This window comes from Eimeria tenella, genomic scaffold (genome assembly GCF_000499545.2).
Source record: "Eimeria tenella Houghton genomic scaffold, Eth_scaff10, whole genome shotgun sequence".
NCBI classification, from domain to species: Eukaryota; Apicomplexa; class Conoidasida; order Eucoccidiorida; family Eimeriidae; genus Eimeria; species Eimeria tenella.
Genome location: NW_013541458.1, coordinates 99,625 through 124,618, shown reverse-complemented (window position 1 = coordinate 124,618; position 24,994 = coordinate 99,625). Strand labels below are relative to the sequence as shown.

The 24,994-nt window shown below is 54.6% G+C and overlaps 2 protein-coding genes across 2 annotated transcripts; one reads left to right on the top strand and one right to left on the bottom strand.

Moving 5' to 3' along the window:
• Positions 1-2,621: 2,621 nt before the first annotated feature.
• Positions 2,622-13,564, top strand: ETH_00012950 (AGC kinase, putative; the record flags this gene model as incomplete). Its single annotated transcript, XM_013372516.1, is given in 23 exon segments — positions 2,622-2,751; positions 2,964-3,124; positions 4,139-4,323; positions 4,896-5,041; positions 5,272-5,419; positions 5,839-6,007; positions 6,522-6,613; positions 7,845-8,034; positions 8,118-8,664; positions 8,718-8,806; positions 8,826-9,102; positions 9,324-9,508; positions 9,567-9,702; positions 9,920-10,068; positions 10,516-10,686; positions 10,992-11,255; positions 11,660-11,732; positions 11,847-12,001; positions 12,166-12,363; positions 12,460-12,525; positions 12,600-12,839; positions 12,928-12,981; positions 13,088-13,564. The coding sequence occupies 23 exon segments, from the start codon at positions 2,622-2,624 to the stop codon at positions 13,562-13,564; spliced, it is 4,302 nt and encodes a 1,433-aa protein (XP_013227970.1).
• Positions 13,565-14,077: 513 nt separating this feature from the next.
• On the bottom strand, positions 14,078-24,994 carry ETH_00012945 (STE kinase, putative; the record flags this gene model as incomplete). The annotated part of the gene is made up of 8 exons (XM_013372515.1): positions 14,078-18,000; positions 19,074-19,241; positions 19,668-19,745; positions 20,140-20,180; positions 20,339-20,451; positions 20,695-20,972; positions 21,480-21,643; positions 21,915-24,994. 8 exons carry the CDS (start codon positions 24,992-24,994, stop codon positions 14,078-14,080), a joined length of 7,845 nt encoding a protein of 2,614 aa, XP_013227969.1.

Sequence of the window (24,994 nt, the reverse complement as noted above, 5' to 3'; positions counted from 1 at the left end):
TTCTGCATATATATATATATATACATATAATATATATATATTTATATAAATATATATACAATATACATATATTATATATAGATTTATATATATATTGTATATATATATATATATTTATTTATATATGTACACTGCCTTGGCTTGTGTATGTACTGCCCTTGTGCAGCAAAAGTGCATTTCTTGCTGCGCTGTATAGACAGGGGCTTGCGAGTTGCATTTATAAAAACAAAAGCGCAATTTTAAATATTTTATTACGCACTTATTGTTACTATTATTATTACCATTTATTAGTATTATTATCATTACCATTATTTATTTATCATTATTATTATTATTATTATTATTACTTCTATTATTAGAAAGATATTCCCCATTTAAGTGCATGCAGCAGCTGCATGTACAGTTGGAAGTATTTAATGGCCAAACAAAAGAATATTTTAATTGCCATTTTTTCTTTCAAAGATTTGACTCTTGAGTTGTTTTTAATGAATTAAAAACAAACTTTTTAAATAAGCCTTTTTAAGAATTCGAAGCAACTGAAGGAGTCAGAAGAAGAAACAGCAGGCGCTGCACTGAAGCTGCAGCAGCAGCAACGCCGCGGCGTGTTTAAGGCAGCAGCAGCAGCAGCGCAGCAGCAGCAGAGCCGAAGCAGCAGCGACAGATGCAGCAACTGCAGCAAATCCCTTCACACTAAGACAGCCTACTATATATATAGTGAGTGGCCGGGGCTTTAAGAAGAATAAAATGAGCTAAAATGAGTCCATTAGAAATAAAAAGTGTTTGCGTCAGTTGTGTGTGGCCCAGTGAATAAAATTTAAATGTTATGGGTCAAAAAAAGACGCATTTTTTTCTGGATTTGGCTGCATAGAGAGGCCAGGCTGGGGCTGCGCTAATCGGAGGCTTCTTCGGCTCCTTTTAAAAAATAAAAGAAAGAATTGGCCAAAAAAAGAATAATTGGCCGCTAGCTAGCTGGCGAAGTGGGAAAAGTTGCATTTTAATGGCAGCGGCTCGCGGGGAGAAGGAGAGAGCCCCCCGAACACACAAGTTGCTGCTGCTTGCTGCGTCCGGCTGGCCGCAGCGCCTCCAGATTTTGTATTCATTTAATATTTGCAGAAATTAAATTAATTTAATTATTTAAAAACGAGTGGATCGGCGAAGGCGCTGGGGAGTGCACTGGTCCGAGCCAGACCACTGGGGCGGAGGCGCAGGTGTAGTGACACCCCGTTGTTGGCGCGGAAAGTTGGCGCGAATGCGCCAATTTCGCGAGTTTTATATAAATAAAAGTATTTCAAATAAATAAAAAGAAAAATAAACGCAAATGAGCCGCAAATAGCCGCGCCAGAAACGACCGCAGCAGCAGCCCGAGCCAATCGTACCCGTCGCAGCCCTGCATACATTCAGCTTCCCCTCGCGGGGATTTTCGCCTTTGCTGCCTTTCTCGCTTTTTCTTTATTTGTTTCGGATGGAAAACTTTGCTAAGTTTTGCAATTGGAGCTGAAGAAGGCCCTACTGCCCGGAGCAGCAGCACCGCGTCCGCAGCACTGCAGCTGGTCAGCCAATGGGTAAGCAGCAGCAGCAGCAGCAGCACTAGCTGCCAGCTTCATCTGCCCTTTTCGCTCCCCTTTGCCCCTACCCTCTATTTATTTTGCTTCCGCATGCATGCAATTGTGGCCTTAAAGCGGCGGGGGCGCTGCTGCAGCGCTGGAACTGCAGCAGCAGCAGCAACAGCAGCTGCTGCGAGCAACCATTCCGAGTGAGGCTCCCCTGGGACGCAGCAGCAGCAGCAGCCCTCGGCAGCCCAGCAGCAGCAGCAGCAGCAGCAGCAGGGCCTCCTAAGTAGAATCTTGAGCAAGCAGCAGCTCTTCCTGCAGCAGCGAGGAAGGCCCTAGTAGCTTTTGCATGCGTGTGTGTCCTGCGGGGGCCCTGGGGTGTACAGACACCGCAAAGCGCGGCCTCGGCGGCCTGCCGCCAGGTGTACGTACACCTCGTGCATGCATGCATTGGCGGCGGCTGCTGCTGCTGCTGCTGCTGCTGCCCACAAGCATTTGAGGTCTTCAGTTGTGCATTTAAGACTTAGTGAAAGTGGGAGCTGCTGCTCCTGACTTCTCTAGTGCTCCCGTGCTGCTGCTGCTGCTAGGGCGTGGCCCAGGTCCTTGCTGCTGCTGCTGCTGCTGCTGCTGCTGCTGCTGCTGCTGCTGCTTGCCCAGTGCCTGGCGCGAGGCTGTAGAGCGCCCGGCGCCTCACCAGCTGCTGCTGGGCAGTGAGGCAGCTGCTGCTGTTGCGGTATTGTTGCTGCAGCTGCCGCTGCAGCTGCTGCCGCAGGGGCTCCTTTAGGGGTTTTTTGGGGTCTTTTGTTTGCATTTTTCGGGGAATTGTATTTCTTTTGATTTGCTTTTCAGTTTTGGTTTTAATTGAGTTTTGTTGTTCTGTTTTGACTCCTCAGGGCGGCTCAACTGACGCAGAGTTCGTCTCCGCACTTGCCGTGGCGCTGGGGTGTACGTACACCTGAGGCGCAGCCCGCTCGTTTGCTGCAGCGCCTGCTGCTGCTGTTTGCGCACTTCACAAAAGGGTTTGTTGAACCTGCTGCAGCAACTTCTCATTTTTATTTCCATTAATCCACAATGGACATTTTTCGAAAACTTCTTCCTTCTCAAAAAGATGCTGCTGCTGAATCCTCGCAGCGCCAAATTCGAATTCCCCCCAGCAAATGCACAGCCTCCAACTTCGTCTTCGCCAACACCCTCGGCACCGGTGAGGGTTTAGGGTTTAGGGTTTAGGGTTTAGGGTTTAGGGTTTGGGGTTTGGGGCTTGGGGCTTGGGGTGTAGGGTTCAGGGTTTGGGGTCTCAGGTTTGGAGTTTAGGCTTTAGCTTAGGGTTTGGGGTTTAGGGTTTAGGGTTTAGGGTTTGGGGTTTAGGGTTTAGGATTTAGGGTTAAGGGTTTAGGGTTTGGGGTTTATTATTAGGGTCTTTTGGCCGCGTGTTTCTCGCGCGCCGCAAAGATGACCCCACATCTCCGCCCGTGGCTATAAAGCGGCTGAAGAAGTTTGCTGTTATAAGGCAGAAGCAAGTTGATCACATTTTGTCGGAAAAAAGAATTCTCCAACTCATCAACCACCCCTTCACTGTAAGCTCCTGCTGCTGCTGCTGCTGCCGCTGCTGCTGCTGCTGCCGCTGCTGCTGCTTCTGGTGTTGGTGGGGTGGCGGTGCTCGTCGCGGTCGTTGCGCTGCTGCTGCTGACGCGGGGCTCTTCCTGGTTCTGCTGCTGCTGCTGCTGCTGCGGCGCGTGGCGCTGCTGCTCGCAAGGGGTTTGCTGCTGCTGTGGCCTCACTTTGTGGCGCTGCTGCTGCAGCAGCTGCTGCTGCGTCGCTGCAGCAGCCGCACTTCGCAGATATCTTGCATATCTACTTGAGTGCATCCACTCATCTGTTGGCGTGTTTTCACTTCTGTAAACTTTATTCTTTTTGTAATATTTAAAGTTTTTATTTTTGATAGTTAATTTCTTTTATTTATTTGGCTCAGTTGCAGCTTTTGGGCAAACAAATTGTTATTTGCTGCAGATCAACGTGCAGCAGTTTCTCATTTATGGGAATTCATGTTGCACTGGGACTATTCTTTTGAAGGAAATGAATAATATTTATTAAATTAATATAGTATCTATTAAATTAATCCATTTAATTGTGTTTTTGAATCAAGTGAGTCTCTTTAGACTCTGGTTTCGCAATTGTGGTTGAGAAAGACGGTGCCGCATTCAAGTTGCATTGCAAGATTCCGTTGGTCTTGCGTTTCTGCGCTTCTTTTATTTGCTGTTTATTAAATTTGTTCTTCATGAAATATACTTTAATAATTAAATCTTTTCGTATTTATTTATTTTTATTTGGCAGACGTACTGCCTCCAAAAGAGTCTGTGGCTGTTCAGCACAACGGAGCATTTCTCGGCGACTTTCATTTCCTCTTCTTACATTTTGCATTTATTTTGAAGTACTTTTGTGCTGAATTTCTTTTAAAATTGCCAGAGAATCTTACATAGTAAATCCAGTGCAAAGAATAGAGTGTTTATTGGTCTTTTGTGGGCTGATTTCCTTGAAAAGGCTCGGGCGTTGGGTGTTAGCTGCTGCTTCGCTGCAGTGTTTGCCCTCAGGTGAACATGCTAGGCACCTTCAAAGACGACCACTACCTCTACATTGTAATGGAATATGTTATAGGCGGGGAGTTCTTCACAGTTTTGCGGAAAAACAGAAGATTCGAAAACGACGCCTCCAAGTTCTACGCGGCGCAAGTGACCACCATATTTGAGTACTTGCACGGCAGAAATATCATCTACCGGTGAGAATAAAAGCTACTTGTTGCTTCTAAAGCTAAATGGGATAATTAAAAAGACAAAGCGGCCAAAAATAGGCAAAAGGGCTTCTACAGATGCATGCATGTTTGCTGCATCTGCAGGAAATATTCATGTTTTGTGAATTGAAAGTAAAGCGCTGGATTTCTTCAGTTCATTTGGCCTTTAACCGTCCGTTTTAGTTTGTTTATTATTTAATTTAATTAATAAAACAAGTATCAATTTGAAAACACTCAAACTATTTCCGAAGTGGCTGGCGAGCCAGTGTTTCGAGTTAGCACAAAGTAGCCCGAAGTGGTCCGAGTGATCTACAGTGATCAAGCAGCGAACAAGTGCATTTTTGGATCAATTTGCTGCAAATATTTTGCATAATATTAATTATATATTAACTAAGGCCTATTTGCCTCGCACACCGCGAGTTTTGCGGGAAAATGCGTGGCTGAATTGCACTGCGTGCATCCTGAATGCAGATTCCTGTGCATGCGCGTTTGCCCGCACTTAGGTGCTCTTTTAAAAGCCGTTTGCGCCATAATTGCATTTTTGCTGCTGTTTATTTCAGTGATTTAAAGCCAGAGAACTTGCTGGTGGACTCCGAGGGATATTTGAAGTTGACGGACTTCGGCTTTGCCAAAGTGATAGAGCACCGCACCTACACCCTCTGCGGCACTCCCGAGTACATCGCGCCCGAAGTGCTGCTGAACAAAGGCAAGAAAAACTAAAACACTTTGCGCTTCAGTGGCCTGAGCTGCAGACCAGCAACAGCAGCAGCAGCAGCAGCAGCAGCGGCAGCAGCAGCAGCAGACCCCACACGAGCAGCCGCCGCAGCACTGGCGGCGCCAACGCACACGCCACGCACCAGCAGCACCAGCAGCAGCAGCAGCATCAGCAGCAGCAGCAGCAGCAGGAGTGTGTTGCTTCGTGTTGCTGCTCGTTAGGCCACGGAAAGCCCGTGGACTGGTGGACGATGGGCATTTTGATTTACGAAATGATTGTTGGCTATCCGCCTTTCTTCGACGACGAGCCCATGGGGGTTTACCAAAAGATTTTGGGGGGGAGAATTATGTTCCCCAAGTCCTTCGACAAGTAGGGTTTAGGGTTTAGGGTTTGGGGTTTAGGGTTTGTGCTTGCGGCGCGGGGCGTGGGCAGCAGCGCCACTTGGTGCTTCACACCCCGCGTAGCGGGGGGCCCCCAACGCTCGCTAGCTAGCTAGCTGCAGCAGCGGCTAGCTAGCCGCTGCAGCAGCAGCTAGCTATCCGTTCTTCCAACTAGGTAGCCGCAGCAGCAGCAGCTAGCCAGCCGCTGCAGCAGCAGGCACCTATCCGCTGCAGCAGCAGGCACCTATCCCCTGCAGCAGCAGCTCTTAGCCGCTGCAGCAGCAGCAGCAGCAGCTCTTAGCCGCTGCAGCAGCAGCAGCAGCAGCTCTCTAGCAGCTGCAGCAGCAGCAGCAGCTCTCTAGCCGCTGCTGCAGCAGCAGCAGCAGGGGGTGGGTGGTTTTGCTGCAGGAACGCGAAGATGCTGGTGAAGCGTTTGCTGACTCCGGACTTGGCGAAGCGTTACGGAAACTTAAAAAACGGAGTTGCAGATATAAAAGAACACAAGTGGTTTGCTGCTTTCGACTGGAACGCACTCATCCACAAGCAGCTCCCGCCCCCCTACAAGCCCGCCTTCAAGGTCAGCCCGCTGCTGCTGCTGCTGCTGCTGCTGCTGCTGCTGCTTCGGTAGGTGGTGGTGGCGCGGGGGCGCTCCTGCTGCTGCTGCTGCTGCTGTAGGTGGTGGTGGCACGGGGGCGCTGCTGCTGCTGCTGCTGCTGCTGTAGGTGGTGGTGGCACGGGGGCGCTGCTGCTGCTGCTGCTGTAGGTGGTGCTGCTGCTGCTTGTGGTGCTGCTGCTGTTGGTGGTGGTGGTGCTGCTGCTGCTGCTGTTGGGCAGTCGGTGCTGGTCGGGGTGGCGCGGCGATGACGATGGTGTTGCTGCTGCTGCTGCTGCTGTTGTTGCTGTTGCTGCTGCTGCATGTGGTGGTGGCTGTTGTGGCAGCTGGGGTTTGTGGTGTAGTGGGATTGAAGCGCATGCAGTGAGCAGCTTTTAAAATAGTTTAATCTTCTTTGTTTTGTTTTAATTGCTTTATTTCGGTGCATTTGTAGTTACTTGAAACAGAAAAAGAAAAGAAATAATTTGTTTTTTTTCAGGGACTTGATGACACTTCGAACTTCGACAATTATCCCGAATCCACAGAACAGCCTCCCCCCATAACGGGGACTCTAGACCCTTTCACTTCTTGGTGAGCCCTCTGCAGCAGCGGGAGCTGCTGCCGCTGCTGCTGCTGCTGCTGCTGCAGCTGCTGGAGCCGGCGGCCGTCTGGCTGCGCAGCAGGCGGGCGACATAGCGGCTGGGAGAGTTTGTAAGGGCGCAACAAAGCTGTACATACACTCAAAGGTCAACTGAATGCGTTAATGCAAATTAATAACGGAGACAAATGAATGCACGCATGCACTGTCTACGTGCAAGCCTAGCTTCAATTGTTCATTGTCACGCCAACTAGTTTTCCTTGTGTTTCCACCGGAAGCGAGACGAAAAAAACAGGGTGGCTTGTTACGAATTATTTTATACTCCCAATATTTGACAGAGCTTCCACACTGCGCAGTTCGTAGCTGCCCGCTCGCCTAGCTCTTGCTGCTTTCCGTGCAGAAACAGCTGCAGTAGCAGCGCGCGGGAAGTCCGTTTCCCAGTTTCCTGACAGCTTCAACACTCCTGCAGGATAAAATAAGCTTATTAGGATAATAACTGTAGACTCAGAGACACGCGGACCCACAATTCACAGAAATAGCAGAAGATTCCCTCTGAACAGAAGCGCTACAGTGATGCGGTGCTGAGTAGGTTCGGGTGTATAGGCAGCTCGGCGGAACCGTTCAAGAAAGCTGAAACGCCTTCACTCTCACACCATCTTCTCGCCGCTAAGTTTTGCGTGCTGCTTTCTTCGACTTCAAATATTAAATTAAATCACTAGTCAAAATGGTTGGAGGCGACTGCGAGCGAGTTCCGCAGACGCTTCGCGTTTACAGAAAGCTGGAAGAACACAGCCAACATCACCCTTGGGCTACTGAGGCTTTCAACGGCCAGCAGATTTGCTTCGACTGCGTCGCTTTGGCGCTGCAGCAGCAGATTCCTTCGGTGACGAAGTTCAGATTTGTGCAAGAGGTGTGGGTGGTGCTGCAGCAGCTGCCGCAGACTGCGGCGTTGCGGATTGGCCATTACCTGCTGCACTCAACGACATTTCTGGATTCTGTTGTGAGTCCTTGCTGCAGTCCACGCACGCAGGTCTTAGTTTTATTATTTCGAAATATTACTTCGAATTATTTTTCGAAATTCGAAGTTGGAGCTGCTGGCAAACGAGGTGTACATGGATGAGTCCTCTGGCTGCACAGAGCCTGAGGCCGCAATGAAGTAGGCAGTTCATTTTCTAAAATAAATATCTTTGTTTTTATTTTTAATTCATTTATTTACTACTGCAGCGCCGCCTTGGCTGTAGATGCAGCAGCCCTCAACTACAGCCCCGAAGAGCAGCAATACAGCGAAACTTGTCTAGCAGCAAAGCTGCACAAGTGGCTGCTGCAGTTTGCAGATCCGCCCAAGTTGCTGCTGCTGCTGCTGCTGGAGAAGCTCATAGCCCGGGACTCCACCGCCGTCCCCCAGGCGCTGCAGGTAAACAGATTTGCAAATTTGGTGCAACTTTCCATTCAACTGATGCTGCTGCTGCTGCTGCTGCTGCTGCTGCTGCTGCGCAGGATCCAGAGCTGTGGGGGCACTTGACGGATGGATTGGCTGCTGCAGTGAAGGCTGGGGATGCAGCAGCAAATGTTATTCTTGGGAGCTTCTGTGCAGTGCTGCGAGCAGCAGAAGAATCTGCTGCAGCAGCAGTTGCTTCCAGCTGCCTGCCCAAGGTGGCCAGGGCGCTGCGGCTGCTGCCGCCCACTGCAGCAGCTCTGCCGCTGCTGCTGGAGGCTGTGTCTGGGTGTTTCAGCTGCTGCGAGCTGCTGCAGCAGGCGCAGCACAACTCGCTGCTGCTGCTGCAGCTGGGGCAAACGTTTCAGGCCGTATTTGCCTCCGCAGCAGCTCCAGCAACAGTGCAGGAAGCTGCGCTGCAGCTGCTGCAGCAGATCTTAAGTCCTCTTTCGGAAAATCTGAAACTTTTGTTCATTGAAGATGTCTGCATTGTTGATTGGCTTCTGGAGACTGTCCGAAACAACAGACCAGTGGCCCACGCGGCGGTCCAGTGCCTGCAGACGCACATCTTCTGCTGCTGCTCTTTTCAGCAGCACCACTTCGACACAGGTAAGCTGCCACTTGCTGCAGACTGCTGCTGCTGCTGCTGCAGTGCTTCGCAGCCTTCAGCAGCTTCCTCTGCATTGCCCGGAAGCAGCAAGACCAGCTGTGGCTGCTGCACGCGGCGCTCTCGCTGCTGAAGTCGAAACCAGTGAGTCTTGCTGCTGCAGCAAAGCAGCAACCAGTGCAGCAAACTGCTTCAGGAGTGGGAAGCAGACGAAAAGAAGCTCGCGGCAGTCACTGGCCTGTGCGCTGCGAGCCTCTGCCGCCAGAGCAGCAATAGCAGCAGCAGCAGCAGCAGCAGCCGTGTTCCCGAAGCGCCGCTGCTGCTGACGGAAATCCGAAAGACACTTGAAGAGGGAAGCCGTTGTTCTCTCCAGCTGAACTCGGGAATAAATAAAGAACAAGTTTTGTGCTGCTTTCTTCTGGCCGAAAACACTTTCCGGGGTAAGCTGGGTGCAGCAGGAAGCAGCTGGTGGACTCAGTTCAGAAACTGCAGCGTGCAGAAACGCGGCTGCGAGGTGGTGCAGAGCTGGGAAGACTTTTCACAGTTCTTGGCTGCAAATGTGGGAAATGTTTCTCCATTTCGAGGAATTAAAAGGAATAAAACGCAAATTGCTTCAGATTCCGCGACCTGCAGCAGCTCGTGCTCGGCCTGCGACTCACAGAGGTCCACTGGTCACCTGCAGACCGCGCCGCAGCCTTCAACAGCCTCGCCCAAATGCTCTTAACTCTCGTGGAAGTTCAAAGTGGTTTCACTCAAGTGCGAACAAGCGCACAAGACGGCCAGTCGATTCGAGAATACGTTGCCTTGGGAATGAAGATGAGTTTCGTGTTCTACTTCAGCTGGAAAGTCCGTCGGAATTCCCGAAAAGATCATTTCATTGCACTTTTATTTCGCTCTTCTTCAGCATGCATGCCCTGCTGCTGGCTGCAAACAAGCGGAGTTCATCAACGGCGTTTTCCGTGCAGCTTTTGGACCCAGCGCATCCCCAAGAGCCTCCGACAGAATTTCGGAAGAAGCCAACCAGTTTATAAATGCTGCAAGTGAGTGATCATCCCTCCAAAAGTTAAATTTACTATTTTTAAAATTATTCGCAGCTCAAAAAAACATGATCGGGCAAGTGGAGTTTCGTTCCGCCTCTCTTTCGTGCTTCTGTGATGTGCAGAAACAGAAACATGCTGAGCCTCTCGCTGGGCCTCGCAACCGAAACTGACACCGCCACTTCGCCTCCTGCAACAGCTGCCGAATTATCTTTTGCAGTTTATTTAATTAAATTGGTTTTGAGCGGGGGAGTTCAAGAAGAAGGAGAAGCTCTCGACTGCGACGTCTGCGCGGGAATTTCGGAATTGGCGGCGCTCTCAGGAAGCCTGCTGCGCTCCGAAGGGCTCCATTCAGTGGACTTCAATCTCGTAATTTTGCATATTTGTATTCCTCTGACCACGAGCTGTCCTCAAGAAGGGGTTTTTGTCTCCAGACGGACAACAGCTGCTTCGTTGCTGCTGCTTTCCTGTTCCTGTCGTGCCCGTGAGTTGAATCCGATGCAGAATCCGCGGCCGATCTTCCATCGCCGCTTTCAGCTCTAGCCTTGAAGACTCTCCTCCGGCTGTAAAGGCGTAAGTTTAATTAAAATAAATCATTTTAAAACCCCAAATGCCATTTTGCAACAAAACAGAGCAGCGGCGTGCATCCATAAGTTGTTCAAAGACCTCCCCGCGGCTTCCCCCGTACGCCCTGTGCTCTGTCATTTGTCAGTGCCGATTCTGTTTTTCTTTTGTCTTTTTATTTCATTTAATTGCCACTACTTTCCACTCGACTCCTCAACTTTGCTTCTTATGCTCCCTTCTCTTTGTTCTCAGCTGCTGCACCCGCGCCCCGCTTTGCTGCTGCTGGGAGTCGTCTTGAGAAGCAGCAGCTTCTCGAGACACAGAGACGCGGCGCTGCAGCAGTTTTCGCGGGTGTGCAGCAGCACAAGTTTTTGTGAGTGGCGGGGGTGGAGCAGCGGCGCGTTTCAGCAGCAAATGAGGCAGGTGGGGAGGCCCTTGGGTTTTGCTGCATTTGCTCTGCTTAATTGCTGCTTTTGCTGCGCATTTTCGCGCCAAAAGACGCTAAACTGCTTCTTTGCTGCTGCTGATGCATGCGCAGCGCAAGGCAAAAGCCCCCCGGGGCTCAGCAGCAGCCTTTCGCAAATGGTCCACTTCGACCTGCTGCTGTCTGCAGACCATTTGCTGCCTTTGTTTGCGCACGAGGGCTGCAGCAAGTTCCCAGTGAGTCCAGTGGTCCACTGGCGCTGCTGCGGTGGACCAGTGGTCACCTTTGCTGCCCCTGTCTGCAGGCGCTCCTGAACCAAGTCTTTGCTGCAGAGGCCAGCAGCACAATCTGGCAGCCAACTTCCATCAGTTGGATTCTTTCAAAAGTCCTCGAAGGGTCTTCTTTTAACTTTTGCTGCCGCTCCGAGGCTTTGCTGCAGCTCCTGGGGCGCTGCGTGGCAGCAGGGCTTGAGCTTTCTACCCCTGCTGCAGCAGCAGCAGCAGCACCAGCAGCAGCAGCGGCAGCAGCAGCAGCAGCAGCAGCAGCTAACGCGACTCTGGCTGCCCAGGTAGGACAAATTAGGAGGCGCTCCCCGTTTGGGGCTGCATGCAGCCCCACGTTTATTTTTATTTATATTTATTTATTTTTATTTTATTTTATTTATTTATTTATTTTTAATTATTAATTCCAATTGAATAATGCGCAGGCCCTTTCTCTTTACTTAATGAGCCCCGAGCCCTTGAGGGAAGGAACTGCGCTGCGGATTTCAATTCGGCTGCACCACTTAGCGGGCATTGTTGCTGCTGCTGCTGCTGCTGCTGCTGCAGTGAGTCTTGTTTTTGGTTTTTAATTTAAATTAATTTTTCTTTTGTCTTTTATTTTTAACTTTAATTAATTTGTTCTTTCCTCTTGTTTATTTTAAATTTGCTTATTTTTGTTTTCGAGAAATTCATTTTCTTATTTTTCCAACAGCCCCTCGCTGCGGACTTCCTCGCCGTGCTGCTGCAGTTCCTCTTCGTCTGCGTAGACGCAGCAGAAGCAAGAGGTACTGCTGCAGCAGCAACTAGCAGCGCATGCATGCATGCATGCATGCATGCATGCATGAATGCATGCGCATGCATGGGGGAGCGCATGCAGCATTTAATCTTTTCGTTTTCAGCTCTCCACTCTCTGCGCTGCTCTGGGAATCTCCTGAAGCTGCTGAGGAAAAGCCTGGGGGGCCCCACAGAGGGCAAATCTGCTGCAGCAGCGGCTGCAGCAGCAGATTTGCCTGCGTTGGCTCTGTGTGCCATTTCGCTGCTGCTGCAGGTTGAGGTGAGCGTGAGCTGCTGCTGCAGCTGCCGCTGCTGCTGCTGCTCCCGCTGCTGCTGCTGCTGCTGCCGCTGCTGCCGCTGCTGCTGCTGCTGCTGCTGCAGCTGCTGCACAAAGCAACAGGAGACTGAAATTCAATATTGTTCTTATTGCTGCTGCTGCTGCAGGAACAGACAGACGCAATTCCCGAGCCGCTGCTGTTGCTGGCTTTGAATCCTCTCAGCGAGCATTTAAATGAAGATAAAAATAATTTAAAAAACAAAAAACAAATAAATGCAAATGCGTACTTGGCGTTGATGAGCCACGCAGAGGAAACTGTCCGCGCTGCTGCTTCTTTGCTGCTGTCCACCACGCTGTCGTACCAGGTGCGAATCAATCAATTAATTAATCAATTATTATTTATTTATTTATTTATTTATTTATTTATATATTTATTTATTTGTTTGTGTTCTCTTTTGCAGATTGGCAGCCTCCGGGACGCGGAGGTGGCGCAGCTGCTGGCGGGGTGTATCGACAGCTCATTGGCCGTAAGCGACGGTTTTGACGGGAGATTTTAAATCATTTTATTTTTAGTTTTTATTTTTTAACTCCTTTTCTTTAGTGCAACAAAGACAGCCACGCAGATGCAGCAATTCTGGCAATTTGCTCGCTGGCTACTTGCGGCTCCATTGCCCCTTTGCTGCGCTGCTGTTTACTGTCGACCACTTTTTCGCTGCTGCCTCTCTGCAACAAGTACATTACCCCTGCTCCCAAGCAGCAGACACCAGCAGCAGCAGCAGCAGCAGCAGCAGCAGCGGCAGTGTGTCTCAGCAGAGGACCCCGCGCGTTGTTTGCAGCCATCGTAAGTGCCGCTGCTGCTCTTTCCTTATTACTTCCTTATTACTTCCTTATTACTTCCTTTCCCACTTTTTGGACTTCTGCTGCTGCAGCTCTTCAAATTAAGTCCAATTTGGTTTAACACAGCATTTCTTAGCAGCAAAGAGGTGAGAAGCAATCCCCAATTTTAAAGAAAAGTTTAAGAGTCTTTTTCATTTATTTATTTCTCTTTCTGATTTCTCTCATTTGTTTTAATTTGTTATTCCTCTTCAGGTGCTCAGCGCTGCTGCAGCAGCTGCTGCAGACCCTGCTGCTGCTGCTTCTTCCCGGGCAGCTGCTTTGCTGCTGCTGCAGACTTTGAGGGGCTCTGAGGAGCCTGCGGGGCTCGTCTGCGGTGAACGTACACCTCAAAATGGCCCGCAGGCCTTCCGCAGCGAAGCTGCAGCAGCAGCAGCAGCAGCAGCAGCAGCAGCTCGCGGCCAGAGCCCTCCCCGCCCCTTTTTTCCCCTAGTTCCTGCTGCTGCTGCAGCAGAAACAACTGCAGCAGCAGCAGTTAGAAAGACGACGGAGAGGCTCTTAGCTGCTGTATTGGGGAGCATCAGCAGCAGCAGCAGCCCCACAGCAGCAGCAGCAGCAGCAGCAGCAGCAGCAGAAGCCCCCAGTGCAGACGCGTGCACAGATGCATGCGCTGGAAGGGAAGGCGCAGCTGGGGGCTGCCACTGGTCATGGACCAATGGACCTTCTGCCTGACCTTTTGCAGAACTAAAACAAATAAAAATAATTATTTTATTATTTTATTTCATTTTATTTTATTATTTTATTTATTTAAATATTCTTCCAAAGCACTAGAAGCAAGTGCTGCTTTCTGCTGCTGCAGCAGCAAACAGCAGCAGCACAGAGGCAATAGGCGCACCGCAGTTCGGCTATAGCTGCCTCAGCAGCGCCTTGCTGCTGCTGCTGCTGTTGCTGCTGCATCAGCACCACTTTGCTGCTGCTGCTGCTGCTGCTGCTGCTGCTGCTAGGGAAAGCTGCCGGCAGAGAGTCCGTTAGTCACAGTATTCTAAAGAGCTGCTGCTGACTATATCTGCTGCAGCTGCGTTCTTTACGAGGAGCTGCTGCTGCACTGCTGCAGCACTTGCAGCAGCGCTGCTGAGGCAAAAGGCCCCGCAGCAGCTCGAAGCGCATGCAGAGAAGTTTGCTGCAGACACAAAAAAGCAAAGAAAGTCAGCAAATAAAAACGCATGCATTTCTGCATGCGGGGCCTCACGGCTGGCCGTGGGGCTGTTGTCTGCGGGGGTTTAAAGCGAAAGAGCGAAAGTCGGGCGGGACAGCTGCTGCTGCTGCTGCTGCTGCTGCTGCTGCTGCTGCTGCTGCTGGCTGCCCGGAAAACGCGTTGGGCACGTAGGCCGCAAAGCCTCTGCTGCCAGCAGCAAACATTTGTGGGTACGCGGGGGGGGCCCCCTGCGGCAGTGCCCACGCGGGGGGGCCCCCTGGGGGCCCCTGGGGCCCCACAGCTCCTAGGGGGGCCCCCTGGGGGGCCCCTTGAGGGGGCCCTTGAGGGGCCCCCTGGGGGCCCCCGTAGAACACAGAAGGCGCTGCCACGAGGGGGGGCTCGCTGCAGTGTACAGACACCCCGTGCGGCAGTGCATGCATTTGGCCGGGGGGCCCCTGCTGCAGCTGCTGCAGCTGCTGCAGGTGCTGCATCTGCTGCAGGTGCTGCAGGTGCTGCAGCTGCTGCAGCTTTGCTGCAGAATAAACAATTTTCTGGTCTGCTGGGGGGTGATAGTGGAGAGAAGCACTTCTTTGTCTTTGCTTTTCTTCCTCCAAGTCCTCAGCATACGAGGTGAAGTGCATGCGGTCGCAAGTGCCTGCTGCAGCAGCAGCAGCAGCAGCAGCAGCAGCAGCAGCAGCTTCTGCAGCAGCTTCCTGGCGGTTCCCCCGCGGCCGCCCACTGGCTGCGTACAGGTCCCCGCAGGAATGGCCATAGGGCTGCCAGTAGTACCCTGGAGGCCCCTGGGGCCCCAGGGCCTCGGGGGCCCCCAGGGGCCCCTGGGGGCCCCCCGGGGGCCCCGGGGGACCCCCTGGGGGCCCCGGGGGGCCCCCTGGGGGCCCCTGGGAGGCGGAGGGGGAGTAGGGGGGGAAGGGCAAGTAGAGGGCCTCCGCGGACTTGTGGTCTCTGCCGAATTTTCTCCTCTGGGCCTCCCGAAAGGTCTCAGGCTCTGGTTCTGTTTCTGTCACCAAAAAAGAAATCATTTCCGGGCCTTCGGGGCCTCGACTCTGCAGCAAATGCACTTCCTCTCCCCTCGCAGCTCCTCGCCCAAACTCCCCCACCCACACGCCCTCGGGGGGCCCCCCGGGGGCCCCCAGGGGGGCCCCCCCGGGGGGCCTCCCGGGGGGGCCCCCCTCAGATAAGTAGCTCGCAGCTATGACGCTGGGGTCCCGGGCCCCTCCCTTTGAACTTTTGCTTTGTTCAAGAGACAGCAAATTCCACAACCAGCTACTCTGAGAAGAAGGGCCCCTGCTGGGGGCCCCGGGGGCCCCAGGGGCCCCCCCAGGGGTCTCGGGGGCCCCCGCTGAAGGCTGGGGCCCCCCGGGGGGCTCCCAGCCTTCAGGGGCCTTCGCAGGGGCCCCATAAGGGGCCCCGTAAGGGGACCCGTAGGGGGCCCCATAAGGGGCCCCGTAGGGGGCCCCATAGGGGGCCCCTGCGGGGCTGGAAAAGCCCCTGGGGTCTCCAAAGGGTTGGCGGCTGTCCTGGGGCCCCACAAGCTGCAGAGGCTCTCCAGAAAGCTGAGTGCTGCTGCTGCTGCTGCTGCTGCTGTTGCTGTCTTGCTGCAGCTGCGGGGCTTCGTGGGGCCCCCTGCTGCTGCGGCTTCCGGCTTCCTGCTGCTGTTGTGCTGCAGCCGGATCTGCCCCGCCGGGAGCCTCGGCGGAGTTCGTTGCTGCTTCTTCCTTGCTGCTGCTGCTGGCCTGCTGCTGCTGCTGCTGCTGCCGGCGAATGCCCGCTTGCTCTGCGAGTTGCGCTATGCCGTCCAGCAGCCGTCTGTACACCTGAGGGCCCCCCAGCCAACTTTTCTGCTGCTCCGCCTCAGCAGCATTTGCTGCTGCTGCTGCTGCGTCTTTTTCTTTTTGCTGCTGCTTAGCTGCCTCCTCCTGGAACGCGGCGCTAGCCGGGTCTGCAGACGCACCGTCAGCTGCTGCTGCTGCGGCCTGCTGCTGCTGCTGCTGCTGCTGCTGCTGCTGCGCTTCTCGCGGCGACGCTGCAGCAGAGCCCGTTGCTGCAGCCGAGCTGTCCATACACCTCAGCATTCCCGTGTCTTCTTTCCCCGCCCTCTGCAGCGAGGGGAAGCTGCCCTCGGGGTACCTTGCTGCTGCTGCTGCTGCAGCAGCAGCAGCAGCAGCAGCAGCTCCCTCGGAGTCCGTGTCTTCTGGAGTTGTGTCGCCAGCAGCAGCAACTTTGTTTCTAATTTTTAAATTCTCTTCCGAGCTGCTGCAGTGTGGGGTGCTGGAAGTGCTGGAGGGCAGCCGAGCTGTCTGTACAGTCGGGCTCTCCAGCATGTCGAAAAACTTTATGGGCCCGCCCAGCCCCGTTGCTGCTGCTGCTGCTGCTGCTGCTGCTGTTGCTGCTGCTGCTGCTGCTGCGTGTGTTTCTTCGCCGCCAGGGGCTGCGGCTGGGAGGGACTCTGCTGCTGCCTTCGCGGCGGAGTCTTTCGAAGAGGTGCTGCAAGCGTCTGCTGCTGCTGCTGCTGCTCTTGCTGCTCTTGCTGCTGCTGCTGCCTGCTGCAGTGGACCTTCCGGCTTTGAGTGGACCAGTGGTCCACTGGTCAGTCCATTCCCCAGCGATTTGTTTCTCCTCATTCCTCGAGAGAAGTCCTCGCTGCGAGCTTCTGCTGCTGCTGCTGCTGCTGCTGCTTTGCTGCGGCAGCCCCCGGCAGCTCTGCTGCTGCCGCAGCTGCTGCTCCTGCCTTTGCCGCTGCTGCCCGCGGCCGCCGCCTCCGCGGCCGCCCCTGCCGCTGCTGCTGCTGCTGCTGCTGCTGCTGCTTCAGCAGCAGCAGCATCGCTCACCACTCCCACCCGCTTCAGCAATCCCATAAACCTGTCAGCTCCTTTTGCCAAACTCATTCGAGTTTCTTTATTTCTAATTTTTCTGCTGAGGCTCAGCTCGCGGGTTTTGCGAAACCGCCGCCACAGCGGGGGCTGCTCGCCCCCCCCCGCTGCTGCTGCTGCTGCTGCTGCTGCTGCTGACGAGGAAGGCGAGGACCTCATGGCCTGCAGAACTGCAGACCTTTTCTTTCGCTCGCTGTTCAGCTCGCTGGCCGATGGGGCGAGCGAGGGGTCGCTTGAAGCTGCAAGGGAGCCAGGCAGGCTCGCAGCAGCAGCAGCTGCTGCTGCTGCTGTTGCTGCTGCTGCTGCAGGAGCTGCGGCAGCGGTCGCAGCAGTAGCTGCTGCTGCGGCAGGGGCTCCAGCGTCGGCACCAGCAGCGTCAGCAGCAACTGCGTCGGCTGCTGCGGAAGGAGCAGCAGCACCAGCGCCGTCTGCTGCTGCTGCTGCTGCTGCTGCTGCAGGCGCATCTTCCTGCTGCGGAGACTTAGCTGTTTGAAATACAGAAAACAAATAAGAGAAAAGAGATCGGGAAGGTTTGGGCGGGCTGGGGGACTCCGTCGTTTCCTGCTCTTTGGTGTCTGCAGATGCTTCTGCTGCTGCTGCTCCTGCTGCAGCAGCAGAGGGAGCAGCAGCAGCAGCTGCTGCTGCTGCTCTGCTGAGACCCTCGTCTGCTGCTGTTCTGTCCGCCGCAGCGATGCCAGCTTCTACAGCAGCAAATTCGAGCTCTTCAAAACTTACGGAACTGCCCGGGGCCGAGACAGTCCATCCCTGATGAATTTGGGGCTGCTGCTGCTTCTGCTGGTCCTGCTGCTGCTGCTGCTGCTGCTGCTCCTGCTGAGCGTCCGCAGGGGCTGCGAGCGCGTGCAAGTGTGCCGCCGCTTGGTGGGCTTGGGGTGCGTCTGCAGCAGGTGCTGCAGCAGGTGCTGCAGGCGCTGCAGCAGCAGCTGCAGCAGCAGCAGCAGCAGCAAGAGGCTCGTTCTGCTGCGCCATGGAGCTGCTGGCTGAAGAAATGTTCTCAATTGCACAAGCTAATAATGAACTGCTGGAAGAGGCCGCGGACTTGTGCTGAAAGCTGCCGCCGCGAGCTGTACATACACCCCAAAAGTCTACTAAAGACGCACTTGCACTTAAATTAGTTTTTTATTTATTTAATTAAAAAGCAATTTAAATCAACAGTGGACAGACAGAGAACGCAGAAGCAGAAGAGAAAAGGAAATACAGACGTCGGCGGCAGCCCGCTGCAGTGAACGTGGCAGCAGCAGCGGTAGCAGCAGCAGAGCAGCAGCAGCAGACCGAGCGGCAGCAGCAGCAGCAGCTCGAGCAGCAGAAGCAGCAACGACAGACTAAACAGCAGCAGCAGACTGAGTAGCAGCAACAGCAGACTGACTAGCAGCAGCACTAATAGTAGCAGCAACAGCAGACTGACTAGCAGCAGCACTAATAGTAGCAGCAACAGCAGACTGAGCAGTAGTAGCAGCAGAGTGAGCAGCGGCAGCAACAGCAGAGTGGGCACCAGCAGCAACAGCAAACTGAGCAGCAGCAGCAGACTGACCACCACCAGCAGCAGCAGCAGAGTGAGCAGCAGCAGCAGCAGCAGACGGAGCACCCGCAGCAGATTAGGGAGCAGCAGCAGCAGCAACAGCAGACTGAGCAGTTGCAGCAGACTGAGCAGCAGCAGCAGCACAGTGAGCAGCAGAAGCAACAGCAACAGCAGACTCAGCAGCAGCAGAAGCAGCAGCAGTAGCAGCACACTGAGTAGCAGCAGCAGCAGCACCAGCAGCAGACTAAGCAGCAGCAGCAGCAGCAGCAGCAGCAGCAGCAGAAGCGGCAGCAACAGCAGCAATAGCAGCAGCAACAGCAGCAGCCTGAGGAGCAGCAGCAGTAGCAGCAGCAGACCCAGTAGCAGCAGCAGTAGCAGTAGCAGACTAAGCAGCATCGCCAGTAGCAGCAGCAGACTGAGCAGCAGCAGCCGCAGCAGCGAGGCTGCAGATACGCTGCAGCGTGTCTCCGGCAGGATCACAAAGACAGAGAAGCAAGACCAGAAGCAGCAGCAGCAGGCCCTGGAAAGCAGCAAAGAAAGCAGCACCAGCAGCAGCAGCAGCTGCTGCTGCTGCTGCACCGAAGAGTAGCAAAAGACAAAAACTAAAAAGCTGCTGACCTGAAGGGGCCCCCCGGGGGGCCCCCACAGGATCCCCAGAGCCCCAGTGCTGCAGCCGGCCTGCAGGCAGCCGCCGCCGCGAGGCCCTGCTGCTGCTGCTGCTGCTGCTGCTGGCCCCTCTTTTGCCCCAGCTGTTGAAGTACTTCACTACTGTCGAAAGCACGGAGGCTGCAGACACACAACAAGCAGCAGCAGCAACGCAGCTGCAGCAGCAGCGCAGCAGCAGCAGCAGCGCAGCAGCAGTGGCGCGCGGGCGCGGGGCCCTTAGCAGCAAAAGGAACAGCAGCAGCAACGAGCAGCAGCAGCAAATGGCCGTGGAGCTCCTAAAGCGCAGCCTTTGGGCCCCAGAACCAGCGTCACAAGCTGCAGCAGCAGCAGCAGCAGCGGCAGCAGCAGCAGCGGCAGCAGCAGCAGCAGCAAGAACAGCAGCAGAGGGAGCGTTGCTGCAGAAGTAAAACTGTTGGCGCGAGCCCAAAAGGCCCAAAAGGAGCAGCAGAAGAAGAGGCAGCCAACGGAAAAGAAAAAGAAGAAAAAGAAATGAAAGAAAATATAAAAACAAATAAAAAAATAAAATGAATAAAAATAAAAGCTCACGCTGCCGCTTGCCGTTAAAAGCCTCTACAGCTTCCCGCAGCTCTGCATGCGACTGGGGGCGTTTGCTGGAGCCGAACTCTGCAGCAAAAAGAGTTGCATGCAGACTTTAAAAGTGGTTTAATGCAGCAAAAAACGGACTTTTAAAGAGCTTTTAAAGGACTTTTAAAGGCCCTTTATAGGACTTTAAAAGGACGTTTAAAGGACCTGTCAGGAATGGTTTATTTGGGAAAAGTTTGAAATGGTAAATCCAAAAATTGAGTCAAAAACATCGAAATAAGGTATAAGCGGAAAACGCGAAAAATCCAAATTTCGGAAAACCTCTGGTCAAAACAGATCAAAAAAGCTAATTTAAAATCAAGTTGAAAATAAAGTTCAAAATTGAAAAAGAATTTTAAATAAATTCAAAAATTAATTCAAAAACAAATTCAAATTTGGAAATTTGAAGTGTTCAGACACCGGAAGCAAAACTCACTTGTCAGAAAGTCGTGCTTCAGCAGCTCAGCAGCAGTTCCCCTAAAAAGAGATCATGAATTCAAATATAATTACATTGAATTTAAAAATAAAATAAATAAATAAACAAAATAAAATAATAAGGCAAACGGAGCAGAACACGCGAACAGTGTGAAGCGCTGGGGTGTACAGACACCTGAACGCAGCCACGCGACACCCACCTCTCTTTGGCGTTTTTTCGCAAACACTTTTCCACAAAATAACAAAAGGACTTTTCAAATCCTTCATTCAAGTTTATGCGCGGAGCCGGGCCGTAGGCGATCATGTGCATCAGCTGCAGCAGCAGCAGCAGCAGCAGCAGCAACAGCAACAGCAGCAGCAGCAGCAGCAGTGGAAAGAGGAATTACGGGACGCAAGTGGGGCAACTGAAAGGAGCGGCAAAGGGGCAGTGGCTGTACAGTCCCGAGGCCCGCTGAGGTGTACGTACACCGGAAAAGGCAGCAAGAACTCTTTTTCAATTTTTCAAAACAACTTTTAAAAGTTAGCAAAAACTCTTTTTCAATTTCTTTTAAAGTACCTTTTCCAGTTTCATTTTGCTGGGCCACGGCAAACAGCCCATGGCGAGTTCGTAGGCAGTAATGCCCAGAGACCAAATGTCCACGGGGGGCCCATAGGGGCCCCCGGGGGCCCCAGAGGGGCCCCCAGGGGCCCCCCCATGGGGGCCCCCGGGGGCCCCCATTTCCTCTTGGGAGTTTTTTTCTTTTGAACCCAATTGTCGGAAACTTCGGCGAAAAAATATAGCTGCCACTTCCGGGGCCATCCACTGCGGAGTGCCCGCGAATTCGGAGTCCCATTCTGGCCAGGAGCAGCAAAAGCAGCAGCAGCAGCAGCAGCAGCAGCAGCAGCAGCACCGGGAAAAGGGATGTTCTGCAGCTCAAAAGAGGATTTTTTGCAGCTCTTAAAGGCACAAAGGAGAAATACAAGAAACTCTTTTAGAGTTAAAAGGACTTATGAAAAATTAATTATTTTTGCATCTCTGAAAATTCAATTTGCCAAATGCCGCAGCGAAAATGCCTTTCAGGAAATAAGGAAAAAATGCAAATTAAAAGTTTAAATGAAAACAATTAATTAAATGACAGTTTGTTTTTTATATTTGGGTTTAAAATATAAATGCAACTTTGAGATAAATCAAAACTCAAAAGGCGCAGTGTCAACGAAATCTGCCAGTGCAGCAGCTGCTGCCGCGGCTGCAGCAGCAGCTGCAGTAGCAGCAGCAGCGGCTTGGAAGCGGATTTGGCCGATTTTAAGTGCTTAGAAGGATTTTAAAAGACAAAAATGAATTAAATTTGAAAATAAAATCACCTCCGACGTTGGAAATGCCAAAATCGATCAACTTTGCAGTGCCAGACTCCGTCAGCAAAATGTTGGCGGCCTTCACGTCGCGGTGTATGTACACCTGCTTGCTGCACCTTCCGTCTTCGTCGAATTCCGTGGAATGCAAATACGCAAGAGCTGCCACCACATCTCTGCAGCAGCAGCAGCACAAACGAACTTTGGATCATCAAAGTCTTCAAATTCTCCAAAAAGCAAATCCCCTGGCACCCACCGCGCCCACTCAGCAGCAGCAGCAGCAGCAGCAGCAGCAAGCACTGCAGCAGCAGCAGGCCCACTGAAAGCCGCTGCAGGTGCAGAAGCAGCAGCAGCACAGCGCGCAGCAGCCCCCGCCCCTCCCCAGCAGCAGCATCTGCTGCAGCGCATCCCGCAGCAGCAGCAGCAGCAGCAGCAGCAGCAGCGGACTTGAGAACCCCCGCGATGACCGGCTCCGGGAGGGGCCCCGCAGACTTGTAAAGGTCCCTCAGAGAACCCCCCGGAAGGAACTCCGTGACAATTACGAAGAAGCAAGGAGGCCACTGGAAGGCCTCGTGGCACTTGAGCAGGTTTTCGTGCTGCAGCTGCTGCAGCAGCTTTGCTTCCGCGAGCACTTGCTGCAGGTACCGGCCCCGCCCTCCGGTGTCTGTACACTGCGTCCGCAGCGCCCCGTCCAGGTCTATTATCTTCAGCGCCACTTCGTCTTCCTCCACTTCCACTTCCTCCGCCTCGCTGCTGCTGCTGCTGCTGCTGCTGCTGCTGCTCTCCCCCGCGGCGGAGGGGGAGGGCGGCGATGCGACGGCTGGGGGCGCGGCGCCCGCTGCAGCAGCTGCTGCTGCAGCGCCAGAGGCAGAGCCAGAAGGCCCAGACTCCGACTCCTGCTGCTGCTGCTGCTGCTGCTGCTGCTGCTGCGTGGTGGTGAAGCGCTTGGCCCGGAAGACAGCGCCGTGGGCCCCACGGCCAACAACTGCTTCCACAGAGTAGAAGCAAGAAGCAGCAGCAGCAGAAGTTTCCGAAGGCACAACATCTAGAGCAAACACAATCTCCAGGCCCATCTCCTGGCTTTGTGCTGCTGCTGCTGCTGCTGCTGCTCCCCTGCTGCAGCCCGCAGCAGCAACAGACGACGCAGCAGCAGACGCCGCCGTCCCAGCAGCAGCAGCAGCAGCAGGAAGGTCGGCATCTGGCCCTGCCGGCTTGCCGGCGGGCTCTGCTTGCTGGCTGCTGCTGCTGCTGCTGCTGCTGCGTGCTGCTGCTGCAGTGTCTCTCCAGCTGCCGGGGGCGCTGGTGCTGCTGCTTGCTGCGGGGGCCCCCAGCAGCGGGGGGGGCCCCCAGGGGCCCTCAGCTAGCCAATAAGAGGGTACTGAAAAGGCCCCATATCCATTATGAAGTTCATAACCTGGAGGGAAGTTTTTAATTAGTCGAGAGAGGCAGCTCTGGACTCCCTGCACGAATCCTTCCATTTCAACTCCCCCTGCTGCTGCTGCTGCTGCTGCTGCTGTGTCGCCCGAGGCTGCTGCTGCCGGCTCCGCTGCCGCTGCTGCTGCTGCTGCTGCTGCTGCTGGCCTGCGGAAGAGCTCGTTGGCGCCCTTGTCAACTGCAGCGGGAAGAGACCTGCTGCTGCCGCCTGCCGCTGCTGCTGCAGCAGGCCCTTCTGCGTTTCGGGAGCTGTCTTGCTGCTGCGCAGCAGCCGCTGCTGCAGGCGCTGCTGCTGCTGCTGTTGCTGCTGCTGCTGTGTCTGCTGCGGAGTCGACGTCTGAGGAGTAGCGCCTGCTGCTGCTCAGCGGCAGAGAACTGAAGCTGGGGGCACCCCCTTGCTGCTGCTGCTGCTGCGGGGGGCCCCCCGGCTGGAAAGAGTTTCTTGAAATTCTGCTGAAGTTAAAAACTGGAGAAGAAGAATTAAAAGAATGCCAAGAAGAAGTGTCAGCTGCACGTACACCCCACGCCCGGCAGCGCCCAGAGCCCGTCTGCTGCAGCAGGCTCCCGCTGCTGCGGCTGCTGCTGCTGCTGAAGGTCGCTGCACCAGCGTCCGCAGCAGCAGCTGCAGCGGCGTCCGCAGCAGCAGCTGCAGCGGCGGTGCCCGAGAAGTCGGCCGCAGGCGCGCAGCGGCCACCCACTGCTCCCTCCCCCTCCCCCCGCCCTGCTGCCGCTGCTGCTGCTGCTGCTGCTGCTGCTGCTTCTTTGCCCGCAAAAGCCACAGAAGCACCTCCCCCTCGCCAGCCCTTCTCTGCCCGAGAAGGCCCACTGAAGGCCAAAGCTGGGGAAGACACAGAGCGCAGCAAACTGCTTAGCTGCTGCCGGCACTTTAGACCAACTCTTGAGGTCACTCGAGGCCCCACGGGGGCCCCTGGGGGGCCCCCCGGGGGCCCCCAGGGGGGCCCCCCCGGGGGCCCCTCTGGGGGGGGGACGGGGGGCATTGTGGGCAGCGACAGGTGCGCCGCGCGAACGCTGCGACAGGAGTTGCTGCTGCTTCTGCTGCTGCTGCTGCTGCCGCCCCCAGCAGCAGCAGCAGCAGCAGCAGCAAAACCCTCTGCTGCGGACTCTGGGCGGGACAAAGAGCCCCAAGCGGACCGCTGAAAGGCGCGAGGCGGCCGGCTGGCTTCAAGCCGCATGCGACAGGCTAGAGAAGGGGACGCCTCTTGCTGCTGCTTCTGCTGCTGCTGCTGCAGCAGCTGCTGCTGCTGCTGCAGCAGCTGCTGCTGCTGCTGCAGCAGCTGCTGCTGCTGCTGCAGCGAATGATGGGCATGAATAGCTGCGGATAAATCCTGTTTAGGCCCCCAAAAGCCCAGGTGCTGCGCTGCTTCTTGGTGGGCGTAGCCCGAAGCAGCATCTGCTGCAGCACCAGCTGCTGCTGCAGCTGCTGCTGCAGTTGCTGCAGCATCTGCTGCAGCGGCTGCTGAGTCGCGGTAGAGAGACAAACGTTCTGCTGAGGGGCTTCTTGAGTGGCTAATGGGCCCTGAAGTGCAGCGGACAAGCACAGGGCCACTTTGCTGCTGCTGCTGCCGCTGCTGCTGGATGTCGCTGAAGGGGGCAGCGACTTGCAGTTTGCTGCCGGACGCCTCTGCAGCGCAGCAGGTCTCAGGCGCTGACTGGCCCCTCGCTGTTGCAGCAGCAGCAGCAGCAGCAGCAGGGGAGCTGCTGCCGGGCCTCTCCGAACTGAAGTCCGCAGGGCTCGAGGCCACCGGGTGCAGAATGTAGCTGTCTAGAGGCGAAGGCAAATGTGCAGCAGCAGCAGCAGCAGCAGCAGCAGGCTGAGCTTCCCAGCTAGCCGCGGGAGAGGCCTCGAGGGAGTAGAAGAGGGGCGTTGCCGCCGCTGCTGCTGCTGCTCCTGCTGCCGCTGCTGCTTGATCGGCGCAGCAAAAGCTCTCTGGCTGCTGCAGCGACTCAAGGCGCTCCAGGGGAGAGCTGGAGCTGCGCAGCAGCGGCTGGGATGGGCGGAAGGCGCCGGCGGAAGCGGAGCGGCCGCAGGCGCTGCTGGGGGCCCCCGGGGGCCCCCTTTTGAAGAAGTCCAT